Source organism: Leuresthes tenuis, unplaced genomic scaffold, assembly GCF_036924035.1.
Source record: "Leuresthes tenuis unplaced genomic scaffold, fLeuTen1.0.hap1 SCAF_9, whole genome shotgun sequence".
NCBI lineage: Eukaryota > Metazoa > Chordata > Actinopteri > Atheriniformes > Atherinopsidae > Leuresthes > Leuresthes tenuis.
Genome location: NW_027325363.1, coordinates 10,115,809 through 10,141,112, shown reverse-complemented (window position 1 = coordinate 10,141,112; position 25,304 = coordinate 10,115,809). Strand labels below are relative to the sequence as shown.

General features: G+C 39.4%; 1 protein-coding gene across 2 annotated transcripts in view; it reads right to left on the bottom strand.

The window, feature by feature from the left end:
- Positions 1–9,205: 9,205 nt before the first annotated feature.
- dph1 (diphthamide biosynthesis 1) overlaps positions 9,206–25,304 on the bottom strand; it is a 53,652-nt gene continuing 37,553 nt past the window's right edge. The window contains exons 7-12 of one of the 2 annotated variants that reach the window (XM_072392237.1): positions 23,298–23,366; positions 22,449–22,605; positions 20,464–20,564; positions 12,597–12,675; positions 10,330–10,464; positions 9,206–9,966 (exon numbers count right to left, since the gene is read on the bottom strand). In XM_072392237.1, coding sequence (XP_072248338.1) covers positions 9,883–9,966; positions 10,330–10,464; positions 12,597–12,675; positions 20,464–20,564; positions 22,449–22,605; positions 23,298–23,366 — 625 coding nt within the window. In that variant the 3' untranslated portion in view covers positions 9,206–9,882. The remainder of the gene's footprint in view (positions 9,967–10,329; positions 10,465–12,596; positions 12,676–20,463; positions 20,565–22,448; positions 22,606–23,297; positions 23,367–25,304) is intronic. The other variant, XM_072392238.1, reaches the window with a different exon arrangement.

Genomic DNA, 25,304 nt, shown 5'->3' with positions numbered 1-25,304 from the left:
TATCTCATGCTTTAGGTTATGTGGACTGCTACCCAGCTGAGAGTCATCATTATTGATATTATTGAAAGTACTTGACCAAAAAATGTTTAGAAAAGTCTTAGTTTCTTTGTTCTGGGGTTCCAAATCTAACTGATGGCTCTTATAGGTGATCACAGAGTTGCAAAGATCACTTTGACTCTTACAATTGTCATTGTGACATCTACCAGTAAGACAGTAGGAAATAAGCAGGTTACTGATCATCCCATTGTCACACACACAAGCAAAGTAATCCAAGTCCAGAAGACAAATAGTTTATTAAACCAGATGACTAATCTTTAGTCAACTTTTTCTTCTTCCTCCAGTGAGACTTCATGCCAGCGCCTTACTTACTGGAACACCTCCAAGGCTATTTCCTGGGGGACAATTAATCCACTGGTGTGAAACTGGTGTGCTTGACAAACACAAGCAGCACTAGTGGGTAGCATTAGTGTACCCAGTGAAAATCTAACCCCCCCCAAACCCGTTGTCATGCTTCCCTTTCCTCTATTTCTCTCCTCCTTCTCCCCCTCGCGGAACCCTTTGCGTCTTCCCGTTGACTAAATTTCCTCGATGACGTCAGAGTCCACGTACATCATCTATGTAGGTGATGCTTCTGAATGAATGAGTGTCCCCTCCCATCTCCATTACTAGTACTACGGGATGTCTATAAGAGCAGATGATCGGGACAGCCCGCTGAATTTCATGAGATTCCGAGGTGCAGGGAGAGACGGGAGACTGCAAATAAATAAGATTCGAGCTATTTGTCGAAAATTACAGTGCAGTTCTAACGAACAGGGTCGACAGAATATGACAATTGTGTATGAGCACATTTGCCACCATCAAGTTTTGTTTTAGGACGTGGAACTGGCAAAACGGTGCTTTCTTTCCAGTTTGATCAAGTCGTAAACTAATTCAGTCTCAGCTGGACCAGTGAGGACCAAGAGGTAAGGTTTCCTTTTTTTTCATATCATTATTGAAAATAATAACCGTTTTCATCCACGTGTAGCGAGATGTCAACCAGTGGAGCTTTTTTAAAATTCCTGTAATCACACTTCTGTCACTTGATTTTTCTTTGCGTGTCATTTCCTGAATTTACGGCAGATTACAGAGGGTTGAAGTTACTGCAGTGTGAGTCACTTTGGCGCACATGGGCAGTGACAACTGTGAAAAAAAAAAGAAGAGGGGAATGACTTGTGGGGTGTAGGCTACGTTGATTGCATGTTAACCAGGCTGCGTATCCGCAGATAGAGAGCGGATCACGACATGTGGTGGAATATCTTTTTTGAGAGATGTCAGTCTATGCGGGACGTCCTAGTCGGTTGCTTCTCGGACTTATCAGCTCTTAACACAACCGGAGATCAGTGTGTTAAGTCAGTGTGGTCTTGGACACGTACGAATGATTGCTACTTTGAAGATTGCCCAAATTATAACGAACAATAGCTCGACAATGAAGAGACTAAATTTGAATGAATTGACCTATTATTAAGGCAGAGATCGTCATAGTTCGCCATTTTTTTTCGTCTTTCATGTTGAAATGACATCGTGACGCGCTCTTGAGATGAAGTCAATTTTGCGTCATTCTTGCGCACATGCTGACTTCCAATCACCCTACAGAATGCTTTAAAGACACAGCTCGAGTCTATATACTTCTAACCTGCATTGCGATGTGTCTCTACACGAGCAGGGGAGATGAGGGGGTGGGAAGGCCTAGGGGGGTGATGAAAACTCCCCAAGGTAACTCCTGGAAGGAGCGAGGACCAGAATTCTAATGAGCGCTGTTCAACAACCTCTCCCATAGTATTTAATGTCCACCCGCGTAGGGCATCCAGGTTGGTTCTAGGCAGTGCACAGTAGACTGTGCGATACATACAAATGAGCCGTCAGTCGCTATCCATGGTGCTGATTGTGGTCTGGGGGCTGAGCAATTAAAAAAAACAAACATTGTTATAAACTGTGAAGCTCGGACGCATCTACCAACAGCTGATAGATTATTTGTGTCCATGATGTTGGTGAACCTTCAGCAAACTCTTACAGAAACATATCTTGGGTGTTTCAAAACGTCAGAATCTTTCTTAGAATCTTACATTTGAGATAGATTTTTCTGTCCATGTAAATTGCAGTTCAATTCGACAGCTGTGGCACTAATAGCAATGGCAGGCTACAGTAAACTCCCTGACCTCTGGCGAATATGTCTACGTTACTTGAAAATAGGGATTCGCATTTTTTACGATCCTTACGGCTCACGTAGCTGCAGAAAAGTCGGCCAGCAGTGTTTCTTTCAGCGGGCAATCTTCAGGACCAGGGACAGCGATAGAGTTCAGCTAGTTTAAGACAGGGATATCCGTCTTCATGAAATTATTTGTGTTTATGTGTGTTTTCAGAGTAATTTAATTTCTTTAATTAATTACCACTACTAATGTGCAACTGCAAGTGACTGATTGTGACACTACTTGTGTCTTAACCATGTATCAATTTTGTGAGAGACAGACAAAAGTAGGATGCAGGGACATTCCTAGATACAGAAAACCTCTGATGACCCTTAATTGGCAACTTTCATTCACAGAGCTGCTTCCTGTGTTTCTGCATATTTCTGCATTTCCCCACAAACTAAATAAACCACAAGACCATATACGAATTACCTCCATAACAACTTTACACAGTGTCAGACAGCCTGTCTGCATACATTAGATGATTTCTCAAGTGAACACAGAATTTCCTGACTGCTTACGTCAGTACAGCTACTCAGTTGAGCTTGCATAAGCCACCAGTTCACCCTGTGCTTCTGTCTATCCCTATCTTGTGGCTGAGTCATACATAATTGGCATGAAAATCAATACAACAAACACAACAAGAGGGCTATGTAACAGTCTGTCTGGCCATACATAGCCTAAGGCCTTTGCCAGGAAAGGCCATGTTGTGCGCTACTGTGAGCACTGTGTCATCTGGCTTGGCACTACAGAATTATCAGAACTGTTCTTCTTTGCACTTCGCCTTGATTTGTTTATGTAGGGAATTTATAGAATTTAATTTCAGAGCAAAGTGCAGCACTGTATTGTCTTTCTCACTGAGCACCCATTTCCCTCTGCATGCTACCAGCCTGTATTTGCACTTACTCCAGCCTGATTGTATCCCATGCTGCTGCTCTCGGTCAGTGCATCAATACCTTGGCTCTAGACTGCTTACTGCTAAAACTCCCCCAAAGTACAGTAACAGTCTACAGTCATGGCTACTGATGCCTGGCAAACCTCTGCACAGTCCGGAAAAATTCACACTTAAAGAGTTAAAATGCTGCTGTACTGTATGAAGTTTCCTTCTGGAGACCAGCATCACTGAAGGCTGCATCACCAACATCACAAAACCACAGTCGACGTCGGTGGTTACCACAGCCAATCGCATTTCCTCTACTGTCTCCATGGTAACCGTGGCATTAGATTGTTACTGTAGCAACAGCACCACTGGTAACAGTCTACAGCCATGGTCGCTAGAGGACAAAACACACGTCTGAACCTGAGGTGCAAATGAGAATGTCTTCTCTTACACCCATTACACCCATTAGGAAAGTAGAAGGAAAATGTGCAGCATTTGTAAATTCAAACAACACACTTACAAAAGTTGCCATTTTGAGTTGATAATTTACATAATGTGAGTCAGTGTGTGACATCTTGAAATTTCTATGAATCTTGATATTTACTCCATGAAATAGTTATAGAAGATTGAGCTATTCAGTTTCATAATATGACACATCTTTGCTTTTAAGAATTCCTTAAGTTATTTGAACAATTTACTGTGTTTGAATCATACACATGTTATATGTGACTATACCTTATAAATAAAACAATTAAAGATTAGCATGAGTTTTTGTGTTTTTTCCAGTAATGATGATCTGCACTTTTTTTGTACTTTGTTCTTCCAATATGAACCTAATGGTTTAAGAATTCTTGAGGCAAACGGGGTGAGGGTCTTTCTTTCTGGACTGTAAAACTCAGCATGCTCCAATTCATGGTGTTCAGTAACTAAGTCTCAGGTCGTGAGAGTAACAAAGCTGCTGATTATAATCAGACTGAAATTAACATCTGTGATTGACTTGGGAATTCAGTTTTTAACCTCTCTTTCAGAGGCTTTGTTAAAACACAATAAAGCACACTTCCACATCCACTTACATGTACAGCTAAGCTAATGTTAGTGTACAGAGGTTCAGAGACAAGATTTAACATACCTGAAAAGTTCAAAATGAAGTAAGTGGATTACTTGATGTCAAATATGTTCAAAAGTTTTCCACTGTCTCAAGATAAAATATACATGCAAGAACCCTTCAAGAAACAAGAGGCATTTTTGTCAGGAATGAAATGTTAGTTAATAGCTGAGAGGTCCCTTTTAGCATTAAAACATGGTTCAGCTGGTAAACCTATTTTCAAATCAAAAAGAAGATTTACCCCAAACCATCAAAAAATTGCATATATGATTGCACATTTTGGAAAAGGGGGGGGGGGGGGCTTTCTTTCTTTTGTCTCCTCTTTCTGAGAATGAACACTGGAATCATTTTGGGAGTGAGTGGCACTGTGCCTCAGTCCTTTAGAGCAACACTTTATAAAAGTGAGTATGCATTAGTTAATATATTTCATTATGTTTGATCACCATGATGAATGCTAAAATGATTATCCCATGGTTACTTATAATCAATACATCAATAGTTAGACATTTTATTCATAGAACAGGAAAAACTGCATTTGCCCTTGTGAAACATATTGAAATAGGAACTTTTGTGAGGACAGCAACTGTCTAAGCAAATAGATGAATTGATTCCAACAATGGTAATCTATTTTGCAGGATAAAGAATAAATGCATGTTTTATATCTAGATGTTAGGTGTTCATCCAAAAACATGTTGGTAAACTTTCCTATTAAACTACAGAAGGTAAGAAAACTATCAGGATGCCAACCTTACATAATACATACTGAATAACAACACATCTAATAAACAGCCAGTGACATTTTTTATAACCAGTATAGATATTATAGCAAATATGAAAAACAGCAGAAGTACTTATTATTGTACCAAAGTACAGATGGGGAAAACTATCAGATAAAAAGCTTTAAGTTACTCTTATTCTGGGTTGATTTTAATAAATATTCACAACAATATATTTTACCATCCGTTACCATGCCAAAGCTCAATGCTGAAAAACTAAGTTTATTTTCTGGGCAGCTTTACTATGAGCCTATCACACCGAAATGATTAATTTCCACTCTGCTCTCAGTTTTGTATTTTAATATGTTTACAATCAAATGAGCTTTTTAACCCTTGCCTCCTTTTTTAAAATTAAATTGCAACATGAATCTAGTCATTCAGAAAGGGTTTGTATCCTGATTTGCAGACATCTATAGACTAATCATTTAATCCTATGATTTTAGTTAATTAGTGTGTTATAGACCGTTCATCTCCTGTATTACCTTTTACAGTATCTGAGAGCCGATGTTTACTTGGTTTTGGATAGTACAAATAAAATAGAGCACAATGAGATCTCTGCATAGATTGCAGTACCCGAGGTGTTCAAACAGAGTGTTTCTGCCTTTGCTTGGTGGAAAAGTTTGATAGTTTGAAGGATCTAAAGAATGCTTAATTCAGAAAAATGTATGTGGTCATTCTGGATTTTTATAAGTCATAAAAAAAATTCTAATGGATCTCAGGGGTATTCCCAATGCCAATCTTCACCCATCTATCCATTTTCTAACTCGCCTAATCCAGTTTAGATTTGTGGGGGGCTGGAGCCTATCCCAGCTGCCATCGGGCGAGATGTGGAGTACAACTGGACAGGTCACCAGTCAATCACTGGGCCTATTAAAGATATAAAAACCTTAAAACAAAAAAAAAATATAAAAAATAATAACCATTAGGTTTTGTAGGGTTTTCCGTTTAGCCCCATTATAATAGGACAGGAAATAGGAAGATAAATGAGTTATTGAGAAAAGGCAGATGACAGCACGAGTGGCAAACACTGATGATTGATGGCAGGATGTTCAGGAAGGAGGTGACTTTTGCGACAGCCCTGTGCTGGGGTGGCTCTTGGCCGGATAATCTGGGACAGGCTGACCTCCTACGCAGAATTAGTCATCTCTTTACACCACTTTTTTTTCCATTTAAGACTCTTATTCAACCTTCTAGCAACCTTCCGCCACAATGCTGTTTGGCCGCCCAGGCTTCTTTTCTCCCACACAAACACACACACACACACACACACACACACACAGAGTCAGCAGCCTTTATATAATTATTTATTGTTCCAGTTTCCACAGATATGCTGATCAAGGCCATATCAAATGCACAGAGGATAACAGAACTTGGTAATTAGACCAGTTTAGATACAAACACTCTTTTGATCAAGCCAACTGTTCATCCCTTTCATTCTACTCTTAATGAACCTGTTGTCTTTCTTTTGATTTTGTACTTTGTAAATCATATAGAGACTGGACACAATATAAGATGTGAATGCCCCCTGCCAAAGCCCAGTTTACTTGTGATCAAAACACATTTGAATTTACACAAGCTGTAGAATAATATCTTGGGGTAAAAAAAAATACAAAAAAATACAGAAAAACAAGCCATTTTGGGGATATGCGTGTCAACTCTTCGACAGATGTAAATTCAGGTACATTTAAAGTCAGTCGTCTTCTGCTCAGTTCTAATGTAATCCAATAAATGGAAGAAGGAACACAAATAAGAGACACATATAGGAAGACAGTGAGACATTCAGCATTTGTACTGCCTCATTTTGGATCTTATATACAGGTCCAGAAGTGCCACACCTTCCCATGCAGAAAAAGCAAACTTGAAAAACAAGTCTCCCCCTCTTTATTTTTGCTGTAGTGCAATGCGTCATATAAGACTTATTTTTTCTCTACCCTTGCCTGATTTGATTTATCAAAAAATACAGATATAACAACAAACATAATGCAAATATGGCATGATATGATAAAAGAGTGGGAAATTGCATTTGTGAGAGGGTAACTGTAAACTTGCCTGACATGCAGGAGGGGGCCGAACACATGGGGTCAGTGAAAATGAGAGGGAGGATGGGACAGTTAGAGACTGCTGTGACTCATCCTTTCCCTGGTCAGAGAGAAAAACAACTAAATACATCATGTGTGCTGACATGTTTTTCCCACTTGCAGGTACTAGACAAGAAAACCAGAGAAAAGCAAATCAGACAGTTCATATACGGTTACTGAGTTTCTTTTAATCATCTCTTCTGTTTTATGGATGACGAGTGGTTGTTGAGAATGTATTGAATGGTGACTTTTGAGTCACAATCACTGACTGCTGTAGGCAACACAAAGAAATCCAGGGCACCAGTAAACCATACAGTGGGGGTATATCTGTGAGTGTTACATGATCTGAGCACCTGTTGCGTTAATCTCATGACGACGGTTTGAGTAAAACATGCTAAAATGATGATAAATCCATAAACTGGGTGCTCGTTGCATACACATTTAGGTCAGGAGGATGAGAACAGAAGAGATGGGACGTCAAGCAGGATGAGGGACAGCAGAGCTGAATTCACCCTAAAAGTACACAGGCTGCTTGCACTCTGCCAAGCACACTGTACACACTCTCCCATGCACAGCCTCCCTACAGTGAGACGTGTGCAGCTTGAATGCCTGTAGACTGCAAATAAGTTAGGAAAATAGTGCCACTTAGTGGTCACTCAGCTGGTGGCATGATAGGAAATTAATTTCATGTTTAATGTCTTACACAGCTGCTAGTTTGCTTCTGTGAGCTTACTCAGACACCAAAATATACTATAAAGCTAAATATATGTATATATACTTGCAAATTCACCTTCTTTGTATTAATTCTATCTATTCATAAAATATGGATTGAAGATGCAATATATAAGGCTGTTTCAATAGAATATTCAATTATACGTATAATGTAATCAGTGGACATGTTTTAAAAGAGACCAAACAGGTTATTTATGCAAACAAGCATGCTAAGTTTAGTATACATTCATGAACACAGTACACTCTTGTGAGTGTATAGTGTGAATCATAAAGAAGATATTAGTAGAACTTACTGACAAATGTATAGTGTATACTTCATGTTATAGAATTATTTCCAATTATATTGTCATTTCAACACATGTAAACAGAAGAGTAATTGTTAGGGCTATGATAAAGAAGCACTAACTTCTAAAGAATTGTAATGTTTGACAGATGTTAATATTTACAAGCTAAAACTGAAAAGATTCAACTTAATCTTTATCATTAAAATGCCATAAATGCTAAATAAAAAAAACACACCTCTACCACATTTCTAAAATGATGATGATTTAAGTATGCAGTCAAAAACCTGTAACTTTGTTAATACATTGACAAAGGGCTCTTGATAACCTGAACTATTATATTTAAATACATACATTTTAAAATTCAAGTGTAAAATTCCATCCATGTCATCTTTGTTTTTTATCTTTGAGCAGTTGGGAGTCAGCTGCTTCCCTTTGACTGCTGTTCATTTTAGAAATTAAATTGTTTTTACTCATATTTATCATGACTAAGATCAGAAGCTGCACATTTTAGATGAAAAGGAAGATTTTCTAAACCTCTTGCCTTTTTATTCCTGACAGAATATGCCAATAAATGAATAAAACATCTAGTGAGTGAGAGACTGAGTGCTCTGCAGGTCAATAATATATTCTTGACCGCTGTGGATCACACAGTGTATGGTGGCAAGTACTGAGTTCTTTAAAACAACCGCTGCTACTAGGACACGTCATGAGAAATATTGATATCTAGCTGGATGGCTGCATCACACTGGCCTCTGTTGCCAAGGAGACACGATGGTGGATCTGACAAGAGAAGTCTGGTAGTTGTAGGCAAATAACAAAATCACTGAAGACCATAACCACATGTGTTTGGTCGTCTGGGAATGTTGACAAGCTCCTTAGTTTCTGCTGAGGTCACAGTGAGCTGCTGTCAATCACTTACTGTGGCAAAAGAAAAAAAAAAAGCAATGGAGTGTTTATTTGTTTATTTATGGACAGACTCTGCCATAAATAAATAACGAGCTTGGACAGCAGTCGTGACTAGCTCTGCAAACATCTAGGAACTCACAGCTCTCAGCTTTTAAAAACAGGCTCTTTGCTCCAGGGAGGCTCTGCATTTTAGAAAAAAAAAAAAACTTACACAAGACACAAGGTTCCTTTTCTCATTTACTGTTTTTAAAATTATACAAGAAATGCAGGAAAACAAAACAATGTCTATGGTATTCACTCTGTACATCCACAGAGGTGCCTCCCACAATATGTCTGACAGACTTGGAATATCATAAAGGGAAGCTTATTTCAAGTGTTGAACATTGAATAGTGCCTTATCAAAGCATAAGTGTTTTGAATTGACTAAAAACACCCACATTAAGAGACACTTAATTCCATACAACATGCTCAAGGTCATCTGACTTTTTTTCGCTATCATAAAAGCAGTGTCTGCATTACAAAAAGGCCTATACATCACCCCAGTGCAGGAGTACTAACTGTATTTACACAGCAGAAAGCTCCATCGTTTGAATTAGACTCACATGGACATGCATGAGCTTGAACACATGAGCCATTCTTTCAGTTGCGTGCATTTTCAGCTAAGAATACGTGTGAAAAGGAGCAGTGAGTTTGGTTTGATCTGCTGTGCAGTAAGATTAGGGATTAGATATGGCTGGTAATCCTTTTGATGAGGCTGAAAACTCCTCTGGCTTTGGCCGCACTCGCTTATAGACGGCCTGGACAAATACCCACTCTCCTCCTGTGATTTGACCTCCCTCCTTCTGTCAGGCAGCCAGGGCACGAGTCAAAGATAGCTTAGGTCATGATGTGACCAGTCATTCCCCTTGACAGCCACAGGGGGCGCACTGACTCTGCTCACACTGCTTGGTAGGAAGGGCTGACTCGGTGCTTCGTTTCTGCTGGAAGGCAGTAGGACAGCATTAAAACTCGGAACAGTGACAGTACCTACCTTAGACATGTTAGTTGTAATATTAGGCACTACAGCAACTGTGGGGTATTTTCATAGAGGTGCATTTAGATTGTTGTTTAATAATATTTTTTCTTCTTAATAAATAAGAACATTTAGAAAGCACACAAAGGTGAAGGTTACAGCCACACCTTTAGGAGAAATGCCCCACGTATATGTCCTGCTGTCACTGTGCCACTGGGTGTCAGTGTGATGACATACTGATACAGACTATCAAACTTAGCCTCAATACCCTCTTTACCATCATTTTCCCAAACCTTCTCCTCTCTGTCTTTTATTTCCAAGCCCTGTTTACCTGGGTCTGTCTACGAGTAGGCCGCACAGGTTGGTTGTCAGGGTGGTTGGGTGCCCACGGCCCCAAGCTCTGATTAGCATAGAAGTCCATGGGGTACACTTCCTTCCAGCCTACCTCCTGTAGAGCAACAGCTGCCTAGAAGATAACGAGTTACAAACATGAATGGAAGGAGTGTCACAAGAAAAAAAAAAAAAGAAAAAAATAGATGAGATAAAGATGTTAAAAGCGCTCTCTGAAGTGTATGGTTCTTCTGTATATCCTCTGTACCTAACATTATATTTGTAGTTTTGCTCAAACAATTTTCAGAAAACCACAGAGTTATGAGAAGACACAACAGACCGAGCACACAGACAAGACAGGTGTCAAAATTTTGAGCTTGGATAGCATGCGCAGTTGTCATGTTATCCCTATGCAACTGCACTGCGTGACACAACAGCTGTTAGAAGAGAACAACAGCAAAGGCAAGACAGTGCTGTGACATAAGTGCAGACTGCTCCATATGGAAGAGAAGTGCCTGTGAATAATGATTCTCGATGATAGATAGAACGGTGGAATGACTTAGCAGATGAATAAACAAGCATTACAAATGAACAAATAGATGCTTTCGCTATTCATTTATTCTTCCGTCCAATTCCTTATTCAATTTTCAAACTATTTAGATGCCAAGGCTCCAGGATAAATGCGATAATATATGGAAATATGAGGGGAAACAAGCCATAAAAGTATTACAAAGCTCCAAAAACACTTACACATTATTAGAGAATTTAGTTGAAAGGAAACATGAAAAATTCAGGCTCAAAGTGATGCAATCTTTATTTTTTTCCTGGTAGGACATAATATGTAATTATTCCGCAGCTTGTCACAAGCTGGTATTTCCTAACCATCAGTGAAGAGAAAGAATAAAACAAGTATTGCAAATAAAATGGATAAATAAACCTAATATCAACCTTTATTAAATTACATAGATTACTCCTCTATAGATAAAACACTGCATTAGAGGAAAACATGGTCATTTTTTTGCCTTTTCAAAAACATTCTCCAACTTCTCTCCTCTGCCCTCATTCCAGCTGTATCTTATTTCTCCAGCTATTAACCACAGCTGTCCTCCTCTCCCCTCTCTCTGTAGAAGCTTCCTTTGCTAATCCCTGCTCTGACAGGAGAGCCAAGTGTGTCTTATTGACTATAAATATAACATGAGACGCACTGAAAATAAATGCTGCCGCCTCCCCATCCCCTCTCCATGCTCACTCTACCCTCCCATCTTGTTCCTCTTCATCTCCATCCTAAATGCCACAGTGAAAAGCACAGCACACTGATGTATGGTTCTCATAGGTATGAGATGAGGAGGAATTAAGTTTTATCACAAACACGTAGATACAAGTGCATCTGAAAATGACTTAAATGCGCTTCCCAAGCACCTGTCAGGAAGAGCAAATCCTGCAGTAACATAAAGGAATTCAAGAAAAAACATTGCTGCATTTCTACTGTAGGGGCAAATTTAAGACTCCACAGACATCATTTTAGGCCTCAGTGAAAATACAAAATAAACTTTATGTTTTATTGTGAATGCTATCATTTTTCTCCTTTCGAAGTGTTTTAAGTGCTTTAACAAACAAAAGCTACTTAGATGGTCTATCACAGCAATCGTTTCAAATCACAATCGAATATTCATGGCAGCTATACCCCTTGCAGCCGTTTTCACAAGGATTTAAAGAAGTGGCGTGTTGTTGAGGAGACTCCTTGAATGAACTGATAGTTGAATGCTAACCAGTAAAGTCTCGTGCAGCAAATAGTTGCCACGCCCATCACAAAGCAAACCTGCCAACCGGTTGCAGCAGCACACACTCAAACATTTGCTTTGAAATGGATCTTTATAGACGGATGTCCGATCAATCTCGATCCCTTTACAAAAACAAGACGGCTGCAGCAAGGATGGGACTGTGTGGTGCTGATACCAGCAGAGGGGGCTAGTCTGCCGCAATTGGGGCTTTGCATACGACAGTACTGTTGTGCTAAATGGCATGGAGCAGAAGAGGGAGGAAGGAGAAAGCGAGATATTCCATCTTCAGCACAAACAGGCCTTGATGAGTGCTACGTAAATTCACTGCTCTCTTAGATATACTTAACATAGTAACTTGTCTCTTGGACTTTGGCAAATGCTTCACCGGTGACATCTGTCAAGGGCTCCTTTTACTGTTTGAAAAGTCTGTGCATGTGTATGTCAGAGAAGTGAGTGGCAGCTTGTTGAGTGCAAGGTGCATGTTTACCTCGTATGGAGACAGCAGAGGTTTGGTAAAGGCTGTCCCCCAATCGATGGAAAGGCGTGGGCAAGCAATCTGGACCCACCTGCAAGAAAGACAAGGCACCAATTTGTGCTCAAACATACATTCATGAGTGCAACTGTGTGTGTAAACCTGGAGAAATGAGAGAAGGTGAGACACCAATATCCTATTAGACAGGCAGGGCACATCTGCGATTGCACGCTGCATGTGGATACATGATGCAGTGGGTTGTGCGAGGAGCCTCCCTCCACCTGAGCACAAGCATCTGTTTGTGTGATCTGTCCTGATTTGCAACAGTTCTAAAGACAGCACCACTACACATTCGGAATGCATAGCAAGCCGGTGTAAGATGGAGGGCTACAAAGGGAGGGGGAAAGGTATGTAGTGGTGTAGTTGGGTGGACCTGCTGCAGAAGGCATCAACAGAAAAACAGGGAAGAGGAGAACAGAGGTGAAAAGAGAAGAAATGCTGTGAAAGAAAAATGGGAGAGGTTAGGTGAGTGTGAATAAAAAACAGCACCAGCTGGTCTCCACGGAGGTAGCCTACATAGCTCGCAGACAGGGTGGTGGGGTGGGGGTTGTGTATTAGAGAGATGGGGAGGCAGTGAGGAAAAAAAGAGGGAGAAGGACAGAGATATGCAGTGATAGGGAGAATGAGCAAGTAAGAGGAAAACAGAGGGAGGGGTTGAAGCAACACAAGCAAGAAGAGAAGGCAGAACAGAGGCAAAAGAGAGGGAGAAGACTGGCAGGCAGAAAAGTGTTTACTCTGGAAAATGCATGAGAGAGGGATGAGGAGAGTGTGGACAGCCACAGGGAAGAATGAACAATGGGAAAATGAAGATGGAAAACCGCTGGAGCTACAAGGGTTAGCTTTCACAGATCAATGTTATCTAGAGCTCCATCTCTATAGAGGCAGTGTACCATGCCGTGTCCCTAATCCTTATGATAAAGCTCTGTCAGAAATATTGACAAATATGGATTGAGCTGCAGTGCCTAAAAAAACAAATTCTAAATGAAGGTAAATATCAATAAGAACATACCAACTTGAGTTGTGAGAATAAGATTCAAGCAAAGGGCCGAAGGCTGGATGGTAAACACACGAAACGGGGAAAAACATTCAGCTTTTTTTGCTTGAATACTTTCAAGTTAACAATACTGAGTCAAATTCCCCTCCTGTCTGTTCTTCTTTTCCCAATTTTCAGACAGTTTCTTAGCTGCAGAACTGATTGCACCACTTCTGTGTCACTTCTGTCTGCTTTCTGTCACAAAAATATTCCAACCCTTCTGGGCAGACGCTTGGCATTTTCTCATTTACAAATAATGCAGTTGAAAAAAAAGAAAAAAGAAATAAAATTTCCCCCCGAAGAGCCAATTCTTATTCATCCCTCTAATTTGTGACTCAGCAGATTCAGAGACATTAGCACCAAGCACCAATCTCCTAAGACCTAAGTTTGCTGAGTTTAGACAAAGGGTGGAATATGAGATGTGACCTTTAAGTCCATCAGCTTCTATTCCATAATCAGAGACCTTTAAACACGGCAGATACAACAAAATCACCACACCCCAAAGACACGGGAAGAAAATGTGCACATGTATGTGCGCAGATATTCATTACCACCTCTGCTGTGTGTATGGCTAGGCTCAAAAGCATGAAATACTTTTGGCAAAAAAGTTAGCTTTTTGTTGTAGACCACTTTTGGTTGGACAATTTTTCTTTTTGGAAGCTCAAGCGTTGCACATGGCTAAGTTTTCAGCATGCTAATAAATGATTTCTTCCAAAATTTTTATATAAACTTCTTTAAGAAGGTTTGTGTCAGGTCCAAGGATCCCTGCCAAGGCCATCCTGATGAATTTGGTATCAGCTGGCACCGAGATCTCATGGCAGACCTTTCAGCAAAAAAACTACAAGGTTGGTCATTATAGATTTTTTATCAAGGAGGACTCCACCTCATCAAGACAGCACACTTGACGTTCAGCTGAACGAAGATGGAAAAAAATTCTTTGGTTTGATGAGGAAAATGAAATTGCTTGTGTGTGGCTTTTATTTGAAAAAAAATAAACAAGAGGTATCAAACCCCAAGAACACCATCCTCACAGTCAATGTGGGTGATGAGAATGTAAAGCTTTGGCTTTCTTTATGAGTCAGTGGTCTCTGTAACCATGACAAAAACCTGGTGAGAGAAAGGTAATTTAAAGATTTACTGAGAACAATTAAATGTTTTGGAGTGACCCAGCTACAAACCAGAATCCCATTCAGAACCTTGAGAGAACTAAAGACCAGTATGATGGAAAGGAAGCCTAACAGAGGAATGGTCTGAAATCCCAGCGACATGGGGAAATCTAGTTAGCAACTCGATTACGGTAATTGTCAAATTGCTTTGATGACAAATAAAACCTCTGCCACTGATTTTCCAGTAAGGGCATGAATATGTATTTTCACATTACATTTTTGGGAAAAACTAAGAAACAAACTAAAAATAGAAACAGTTGTAAACTACCTGGCCTGTAAAAAAACGAGAAAACAGAAAACTCGTAAGAGTGTCACTCGAAAAGTACCGCAGTGATTTGCAAGTGTCATAGACCAGTCATATAAACAACATACTATATCTTTGTGTGTATTGTAATAAGCTGCACATAGGTACAGAACACTGGACACTGGAATGTGCTTGTGGGTTTGTGATTAATGCAGAAAGACTCTTCTGACTAAATCCAATTAGCTCTGAGAGTTGAGTTTGAGTGGAAAGTAAGACAAAAAGCGTGAAAGGATAGGCAGAAGATCGCTTTTAAGGAGCAGAAAGCTGAATGATGCAGTCCAGTCAAACGCATAGTTCATAACAAAGCATAGCCCCAATTGTTTTTTTCGGTCCTCGTCTAGCCTTCAATCAAGCCATTATGGCAGAGAACCCATGTCACGAAAAGCACTGAAGCACAGACAAGGCTGAAGGATAGGAAGAGGAGGGTTTAGAGACAGGAGGATGTAGGCTTTAGTCTCAAGCAGTACAATTATTTTACAGTTAATCTTGAAGCTATAAAGAACCATTGAATAAAATGTTGATGGATGCATGTCTCGTACAGATGCGTTTACTTCAGTGTAAAATAGAATCTTTCAACACTGACGCAGATTAGAGGAGCACGATTCAATACTGGTGGGGTCCATGCTATGTTATATAAAAGTAAAACTGCATGACATTTACAGCTGCTATGCAATGTGAGCTCCAGCCAGGCCTCACTGCATTACCTGCTGTGGACCATTACACCCCGACACTGTGAATAGGATCACCACCTGCATGGCTATGCCTCAATTAGACCCACAGTCTTGACCTATCAAAAGCAAGAGCAACTAACCTTTCAGAACTGCTGTGAAACAACCTGCTCACCTTTAACAGTAAACTTAACTGAATCCAAACACAAGATTTAATTAGAATTTGGCCAAAAAATTAATTTCAAACAGAAAGCCAGGAGGTGGAAATGCAGTGGATAGCATTTGCTCTCTAGCTGAGAAAGTGCGTGTGCAGATATCTGTGCAATAGTTTAAAATCTGCTTGGGGACAGCCTAATTACACACTTAAGAGCATATGCTAATGGTGGCTCTGTCTTCCCACAGGTGAATATGTGAGTGTTTAATGACAGAGAAAGCCTGGGGGTGGGCTCTGCACTGTGTGCTGTGTCTGCTAGTGCTGAGAAGCTTCACATAGTTTTCCATCCCTCTGTCTATCTCTCAGTCTCCTCTCTCTGTCCTTCCATTCCTCCTTAGACATAGCTAGATTTAACACAATCTCAAACACCTGATGGTTTGTGTTGTCTATTGCGGCTTGTGTAGGATGCCTGAGTCCTTACTAACTATTCTAAGCAGCTGGGAAGAAAAAAATCAAACAAAAAGAGAAGAACAAAATGCCATGAAATGCAACAAACTATGTTTAAGAAAAGTAATAATTTTGAGTTTTAGCATCTAAGTCTGTGGCAGAAATGTTGATTCCATTTTATTGTCAGTTTGGAGGCTTTATTGTGTGGTGTTTTTAATTTTTTATTGTATGTTTATGAGACCACTGACCATTTGTATATACATTTACAAAGATAAAATATAAAGAAAATGTCTCACATAACAGGAAATGTTGCAGGAAATGAGGACAAAAATATACGTGGATAAGATATAACATTATAACCACTGATAGATAAAATGAGTAGTGCTACATATCTTGTTACAACACAATGTTCTACTAGGGAAACCTGCATCCTGACATTTTCATGAATGTCACTTGCTAGCACCTAAACATTTTTGCAGACTGTATACATCCCCTCCCACACAGCAAAAGCACTCACATACAGTAGCTGACTCTAGAAGCAGAACAGCAGTGCACCTACTCAATATTAGGTAAGTGGTCTTAATGTTATGGCCTATCAGTGTACAATGCATTGCTATCTGATATGTGTGCATTCAAAAGTGTTTACAAAAAGACGGAGCATTGTGCACAATGAAAAAATAAAAAGAGTGTTATATCAAATGTTGAAACTTAGAGATCTAATAGTTTGTATGTGCTCACTGGCTTCAAATGATACAAGTTATAGTTCTGACCTCTTCTTCTAATGGCGCTGTAGGGGTGGAAAAACAAATAACTTTGCATTCTTATTTGACAAAGGACATTATGTTCTCAACACTTTGGTCCCTCCTTTGTTATATTTCTTGTTTCATCATGAGTGAAACCAGTTTAAAAAACGAAAAAAACCAAGATTCTTTTCAAACTGAACCATCCTGCTGCAAGTGGTTCAAACTGTGCTTTGACGTAGTCTTGCTGAAATAAGCAAAGCTTTCCTTGGAAAACAAGGTTTTCTGCATGGTAGCACATGTGGCTCTGAAACCTGTAAATCTATTAATTAACTCAATCCGTAATAAAATTACTTGATTAATTGATTTCAGTTACATAATTTGATTTGATGTTCTTCAGCATTTTGAAATAAAAGGTTTAGATGAATTTCAAACATTGCATAATATTATTATTCTCATATTGCACAATACCCAATTTAGCATTATAAATCTTGATTTGTATTCAAACACATCTGTTATCTTTGGATAAAGACTATACTTGCTAGTGAATCAGGTCTTGCTGAAAAGCTTTTTGTCTTTGATAAAGATTTGCTTTGGTTGGGTGAATCGTGCCTGAATTACATAATTCTAGAGTTGCACTCATACGTCAGTCTGAAGAGGAGAGCCAAAAAAACTAAGAAAAGAATTACTTTTACCATGATCGCTTTCATTCCAAACACAGCCCCCTCAACTACCTCTGCATCTCTCCATCTCTCTCAGAGCTTCTGTCCCATCTCACCCACTCCTCCCTCACACATCACACCTCTCATTACTCCACAGTGAGAGGCCAGTCCAAGGGAGGGAAGAGCGCCTGTGTCTGTGAGTGTGATTGGAGCTGTTGCACATCACTGTCTTACTAACCTCTTGTCAATCTTAAAACTCTGCTCTTGTGGCTGGAAGTCAGATAAGTCAGACAAACTGATACATGGAGCACCTGGTATTTCATTGAAGAAACTTGAAGAGTCTCTTTCTAAAGACAGCAATGTTAGACTGGATAACAGTGGGGGAGGAATTCAACATCTGCTAATGTGATTTCAGAAACATGCATACATGGAAAGACGTGTTCTGTTCACCGCTGTTTTAGTATGGGAGGGAATCTACTGGTAGTACGTCAAACGATTTTACAGTTTACTTGTTTTCAGATAAGGTAACATGTTTTTTTACATTAGGTGATTCAAACAAAGTCTAAAAATAAACCAATGAATGGTAGAGCAGTGGAGGATGCCACTTAAATGATGACGAGTGGCTAAAAATACTGTCAAATGCACACAAAATATAGAAAGGAGGCGGGGAAAATTACTCTCCATATCTATTACATGATATCTCTACAGAATGAGAATGTTGGAAATGTCAGAAAGAGGCAAGAATGTGTTTGCATGGACCATGGGAATGTAAAAACATTTGTTGTAGAACTTAAAAGGAAGTGGCTGAGTGCAGAGGGATATAAAAGTCCAAGGCGGTGCATACTGGGGAGCCGAACAGACACGCCAAGTGTATTAAAGCAAGACTTCATTGTGATAAATGTAGGGACGGTCACTGCTCCAAAAGTTATCCGCAGATTATGGAAAACTACATCACCAGAACTAAAGTTAGAAATACTGATAAACCAACACATGTTAGTCAGACTCAGCGAAGAAGATGAGAAGGGATCCTGGGATCGATCTGTAGATGTGGCGCTCCGGTTACTGAATTGAATTTCATTGTCATTTTTGTTTTACATATGTAAACCTAATTTGAGACTTTCAGCACTCTAGTGAACAGTGACAATACTGTCTGTTTGCTTTTGTTATGACAATAAATAAAGAAAGGATTACAAAGGAAAACATAACACATCATAGCCAAGGACAGTGTTATGTATTTCACTCCTTTTTATTCCTTATATACTTTGATCTTATTGCAAAAGTAGATCAAGTCAGAATTTTAATGGATTATTCATGTACAAAATGTTCTCGCTCTGTGTCAGTACAGACGAACTTGTATGATGTGAATGCCAATTCTGTTTATGAAGCTATAAGCTTGAGAACATTGTTTGTCAGCTTTGTTATAGCAAGCACTGCCAAATCATGCTGACTCCCAAATTATGTGTGCAATGATGCTTACAGAATACATTTCAAAAGTCGCTGCTTGACGACTTGCTGTGCATCACAACTGTTCTGTAAGGGTCCGTGATGTTGAATACAAATGATGTAAAAGAGGCCGAAGCTATTAAAAATTTGAAAACATTGATCTTTAAAATTAAGCATTATGCAAATTAACAAGATCATTCTTTTACCTTCAGGATTTACTGGATGATGTTTATCATCTCTAACATCAATAAAACATTTTGAAAAAAATATTTATGATGTACTTTTCATTTTTGCAGTGCCTGTTTTCAGCCTCTGTCTGAAATGCTTTTAAATACTGAATGAAACACTTTAGTTTCTGTTTCCTTTAAAAGGCGTGCCTCAGAACAGGCCCAGTGTACTGCGATAGGCCAAAAATAGCTGTCAGCAAGTCACATGCACATTTATTTTTCAAGGTGTACGGACCTAACCAATATTAAGGCATTACGCAGAACTCGCATAGCGCATGTAACTATGTTTCATTGTAAAGGGAGAAAACCTGTACTACGAACAAGGTGTTGCATGTGTGTCAGGGTAGCATTCTGTCATAGAGTGTGCACTCGGGGCTTACTTTGCAGACCTTCAACATCCAAAAAAAAGCTATGAAACAAACAGAATGTAATGGCAAAAACCCAAAATGCAAAATAGTACCTCTTTAAAAGCGAATGTGAGAAAAATTAAATATTGATTTTGACATTGAGGAACTATGACGTGTGAGAGCATGCAAACATTAGAAAATAAGACTATAAGAATCTCCTCGAGCCTTTTCAGTGACTCAAATTAAATTGCAACCTTTATACTGCATAAGAGAGAATCTTAGTTTTGCTCAAAATCACTTTTCACGCCACAGCATCAGCCTCAAACTAGGTACTGCCAGAACCTAGATTATGAGCTAAATGTGTTTTTAACATTTATGTTCTGCAGAAAAAAAATATGTAAAATATGTGCTTCTGGATGGCAAGTGAAAATTTGTCCCTTCTCTCCTTTTTGTTTCACTGTTTGATTTTCTTCACTCAATCACAAAAACCTACCTTATGACACTACTGTTGTTATTTCTGAGGTAAAGTGACTTGGGTGTAACTGACAAGATTGGCGCTCGTCGGATCAGTGGTAAGGAGAAACATTTAAAAGCCCAATTAATGTTTATATGAGTAAATCTTAATACTAACGCATCCACATCAGGCATCAGATCCAATTTGCTGGGGAAAATTTCCGAGAGTAGCACTCGAGTGGAGGACTTGCCCAGAGACTGAAGCCTCGACTCCAGGTGCTAGGAAGAGAAAAACAAAATAATCAGTGGAAAAGGCTGCAATCAACACACAAAATGCAATTTTCCAGGGTTAAAAACTACTATACATAAAAAGACACATAGATCATCTCTTTTACCTTTACTGACAGTCTTTCAAACCCTTCAGTGAAAGGTAGTCTGGAAGTTTTGCTTTACCGTTAAATGTTAATCTGAAGCTTAACATATGCGTCTATTCATTTACTGCTGAGCCAAGACTACACAATAGTGACTGCATGATGTGCAAGGGAGTAAAGAGAACATTCCTTCCCTTTATGTCCTCCAGCTACTCCATGTATTGCAAGACAGGTGAGATAAGTGATTCCCCCAAGTTTATGCTGTAACTTTATCTTGGTCTCTTTACAGTTACCTGAGGTCATACAGTGACTGCCACAGTGAAGTATTCAAATCTTCACTCTCACAATCACTTCATATTCAGCTCAAAACAGCCACTTTCTCAGCTGGGTTTCTGTCTTATCAACAGTGTTGCATTTCTGAGATCAACAAACCGGTGTTTTCCCCACATATAATGTAGGAAGTTCTCCATATAAACAGGGTCATTGATAAAAAATCTGTCACCTTCTATCCTATGTTAACTTCAAGCTACGAGAGTCACAAAGCAACACCTGTGTAGTCACTTAGCAAATAGAAGGCGTCATTGTTTTCCCTTCTCCCCGTCTGTCCCTTAAGATTTCAGCTGTCTCATAAGGCCAGCACCAAGAGATATTATACATAAAGGCGAAAGAACCAGTAATAAAGCAAAGCTCAGCCCATCTTCCACTGAGCATGCCTTTTACTTTCTGTTGCACTAATACAGATGTGAATATAATTTGGTAAGAAAAAAAATCAGAGACAGAGAAGCTAACTAACTGAATTAATAAAGTTAAAGTCTTCAGTTTGCAACGCATCAGATCAATACACAACTATGAAGACTAATAGGCACAGACGATGCTGGGACAAACGTTTCATCCTCAAGGTGAGGTGAATGAGGCCCCTTGAGTAAAGGCCCAAACAATGAATTATGTATATACATTACATTCGTTATATGAATCTGTTAGCAAGTTTAGGGAACTCTGCTCCCTTGCTGATTCTGCCTTTGAAGTTGTCGGCAGTAGACTGAGGTGTTATGAACGCTGACAGCGATCGAAGTGAGCGAAGACAAATCCCAGTAAAGTTCTTTTGTAAGATAAAGCTAAGAGCACTGCTGATGTCCACTGTCCTTGGGAAGAAGTCATGGAAGACATTTCCATGACTGTGCTCTTATCACAGAGTTACGTCCTCTCACTTGTAGGGTTATCTGACACAAACACTTCTTAATCTCAACAGATCGCTTTGGGAGAGATGGAGAGTTTTTATTCAAATCCCCTTTTTAAGTCTGTCCTCTCCTGTAACCCTAAAAATAAAACTTTTTTCTCTCATCTCTGGTTGACATTTTTACATCAATGCTAACCTAATCTCTCAAGTCTGGATTTTGACAAACAAGAAAAGGCTTCATTGTGAGCCTGAGAATATGTATTGTCAAATGAAACTTGGGTGATGTGGTTATAAATCTTCTACATCCAGTGTTTAAGTTTTGAACCGGATTTTGAACAGCAGGAATATCTGTATATGGCTGGTTTGACTTGTATTACCATAGCTGAAATTGCTCAAAATTCCTTGCAACACTCAAAGACAAGATCAAGGAAAAGGCTTTCTGGGGATGTTTGGCTGCATCATCCTTAATGAGAAATAACAAGCTGCCACAGTGAAGATTCTGGTCCAGTGAGTAGTACATGTCACCAAATCAAGAAACTCACAATGAGAAGTATTATAAGCCATTGCACAAGTGACCTGAGGACAAGTAGAGTGTTGAAATGATTGCAAACTCACCTCCAGGACTTTGGGACTGCCCTGTCGGCCTAGCGTTCCCAGGATAAGGCCCCATCTATGGGCCAGTCGAGCCTTGTCAATAGCCTGCAGCCTTAAAGCACGCATGGCCTCGTGGTCATAGTACTCCCTAGAGAACACTTTACTGTAGGGGTCATATCTGCAAACAAGCACAGACAGAAAAATGTCAAGACAAACTGATTTTAATTGGATGAGAGCACAAAAATAAATGGACAAAACACTCCAGGTCCAGGTGTTGTTAAGGTAACTTTCTTGAGAACAGAAATGTAAGTTAAGTTGAGAAATCTAATCATGAAAAACCATCAAGTATGACTAGAGCTAGTGCATCTTGGGGAAAACTGAGGCATTTCTGAGCTTCTAATCTCCTTTTCTATGGTACAAGGGGTACACTTGAGATTAGAATCGTGCTTATAAGAGCGACCTGTGATCTCTGCTGGAGTGCATATGTGTATAACAACACAATTTCACTTTGCATGCAAGCACAGCCTCATCAAAAGAGAATTTCAGCCTCAGAACATGTTGTCATGGTATTGCAATAATGATGATGACTGCAAGTGATTTTAAAATATGAAAAGCTCTGGATAACAACACAACATCCCTTACGTGCTTAAAACATTAGGCGATTAATTCAATTCTGTTTATTAGATTATATGATTTTCTCTCCAAAAATGCTTACTTTTCTTTCTAAACTATGCAGTAAGACCATTTATTCAATTGTCAAATTCACAAGTTGCAATAAGAAAGTGTGACACTTGTCGTTGATGGAAGCATAAGAGCAGAGATGTCAGAGATGTTATGATGTATATCTTACACCATTTTGTTTCACAATACCTGAAGGCAGGGATATCTGGGTTTGCAATCATGACCGACTCCAAGTGAAATCTTCCATCTCCAAGATAACTAGAGAGAAAAAAAGATCAATTTATTTCCTGAAGTCAATTAAATGTAAAGATAAAAAAGAAAGAATACCACCTCTGGACATTCAAAATTCAATAAAAAAAACTGATTATAAATAATGACATCCCATCCTTTTTATCTATTCTCATTCAAAATCTTTTAAAATCTATAAATCTCTGCAGCTTCTTAACAGAGGATCAGTGTTTAAAAGCAGGAGGGCTGAGGATTAGGTTGAGGGCTACCCACCTCTGCTGTCCAGGAAACATGACCCCAGTGATTGGAGCATGCTGTTTATCGAGAACACAAGCTCTACCAATTAACCCAGGGTCTGATGTTGGGGATTCACAAGAGCTCAAGCAGAGGCAGAGTTCAGAAACCATAAATGCACAGCAGCATGTTGGTGCCAAAAAAAACCCTGGTTTCTTATATAAACCTCCTTCAGGGTGAAGCTGAGAAAAATCCTGCAGTTAGTGTGAGGGGGCTCAGGTTGGTACCTACATCGAGTTGGGAGATGCAAATAAACTCACTAATTGGTTTCTGTTTGGAGCAACTTAAAACAGGCAGTGGGTGGCCTGCAATATGGACTATACCTGGAGAAATGACTAGCCCAGACTTTATTTGTTGAGTGTGTTTATGTGAAAACACACAACTATGTCTCTGTATGTGTCTTGTGCAATAACAGTGAACAGCAGCACAAAATGAATTCAAGCACAGCTCCCGCTGCCCTGTTTCTCTTTGTTTGGAAACATCCCTGGTCCTCATATAATTATATCCCCAACAATGAGCCGGCTGTGCTTCAGCCACTGCTGTCCAGAGCACTCTGTAGCTGTAAGAAGCCGGTGTGCTTCAATTCTACATCTCTCTATGACCACAGACGTTGCATCAATATGCTTTTGCTCTTTGCAAAAACTGCTCTCAGTATAATGAGAAATGCTGCGTGCCTTTGCATTGTCATCTCATTCACATCCTTATATTGTTCTATTATGAGAAACAGCTACAGAACAGACAGCGGATAGAAACGGTCCACTGACCATGTCTTTAAATTCTTTTCAATGCATCTTCTTTCCTTTTGTCTCTTCAGACTTGGCCCTTTCTCATAGATTGGCCTCAAAGAATAGTAGAATGCTTTCCATTCTCTAAAATGCCCAAAAATACATATAAAAAATGCAATTACAACTTGTGCATATACCATTTCTGAAGCACAGACTCATTTCTAATTAATGTAAGACAGCTCAGTGTTAAATATTGTTTTATCAAAGATGATTAAAAAAAAGCATGCGTTGTTCATAAGCGGTATCAGTGCAACTACGCTTGATCTGCGCAGCTTTTCTTACTGATAATGAATGATCAGTTTCGTCAGTAACTTAACAGTAATTCATTAAAGTAACAGGAAACTTAATTAAAGCTGGAAACTCTTACTCTGTAATGAAGCTTTCAGTGTTGCTGTCAAGGCAGAATAAAAGACTTTGGCTGTCTGGTGCTATACGAGAAGAGGAGATATGGCCCATGTTAGGAGGTCTGAAGTCCTCAACATGTCTTTATGTGTGTAATACAATCTAATGCATTGACTGTGCATATAACAAAGGGAGATGTAGAGAATACACTAACACTCGTTCTCAACACTCCTGCACAGCACCACAGACATCCCCGGGCGCCGTGAATGGCTGCCCACCGCTCCAGTGTATGGCATCTGTCTCTATGAGTGTGTGACCCTGTGCATGTGAATGTGTGTGTCAACAGGTGCCAACCTGGATGTGTTAAAAGCAGAGGACAAATTTTGTGTGTGTGCATGTATGCATGACAATAAATCTGATCTTAATCTTAATACCAAGATCAACATACATTTTTTTTATGTTTCCACTCATAGGTTATAGCAAAGCTTGCCCACATGTTGTTGCTTTAAATTCATGCACCGGGAGGTTTTAATTGCATGGGCTGGCA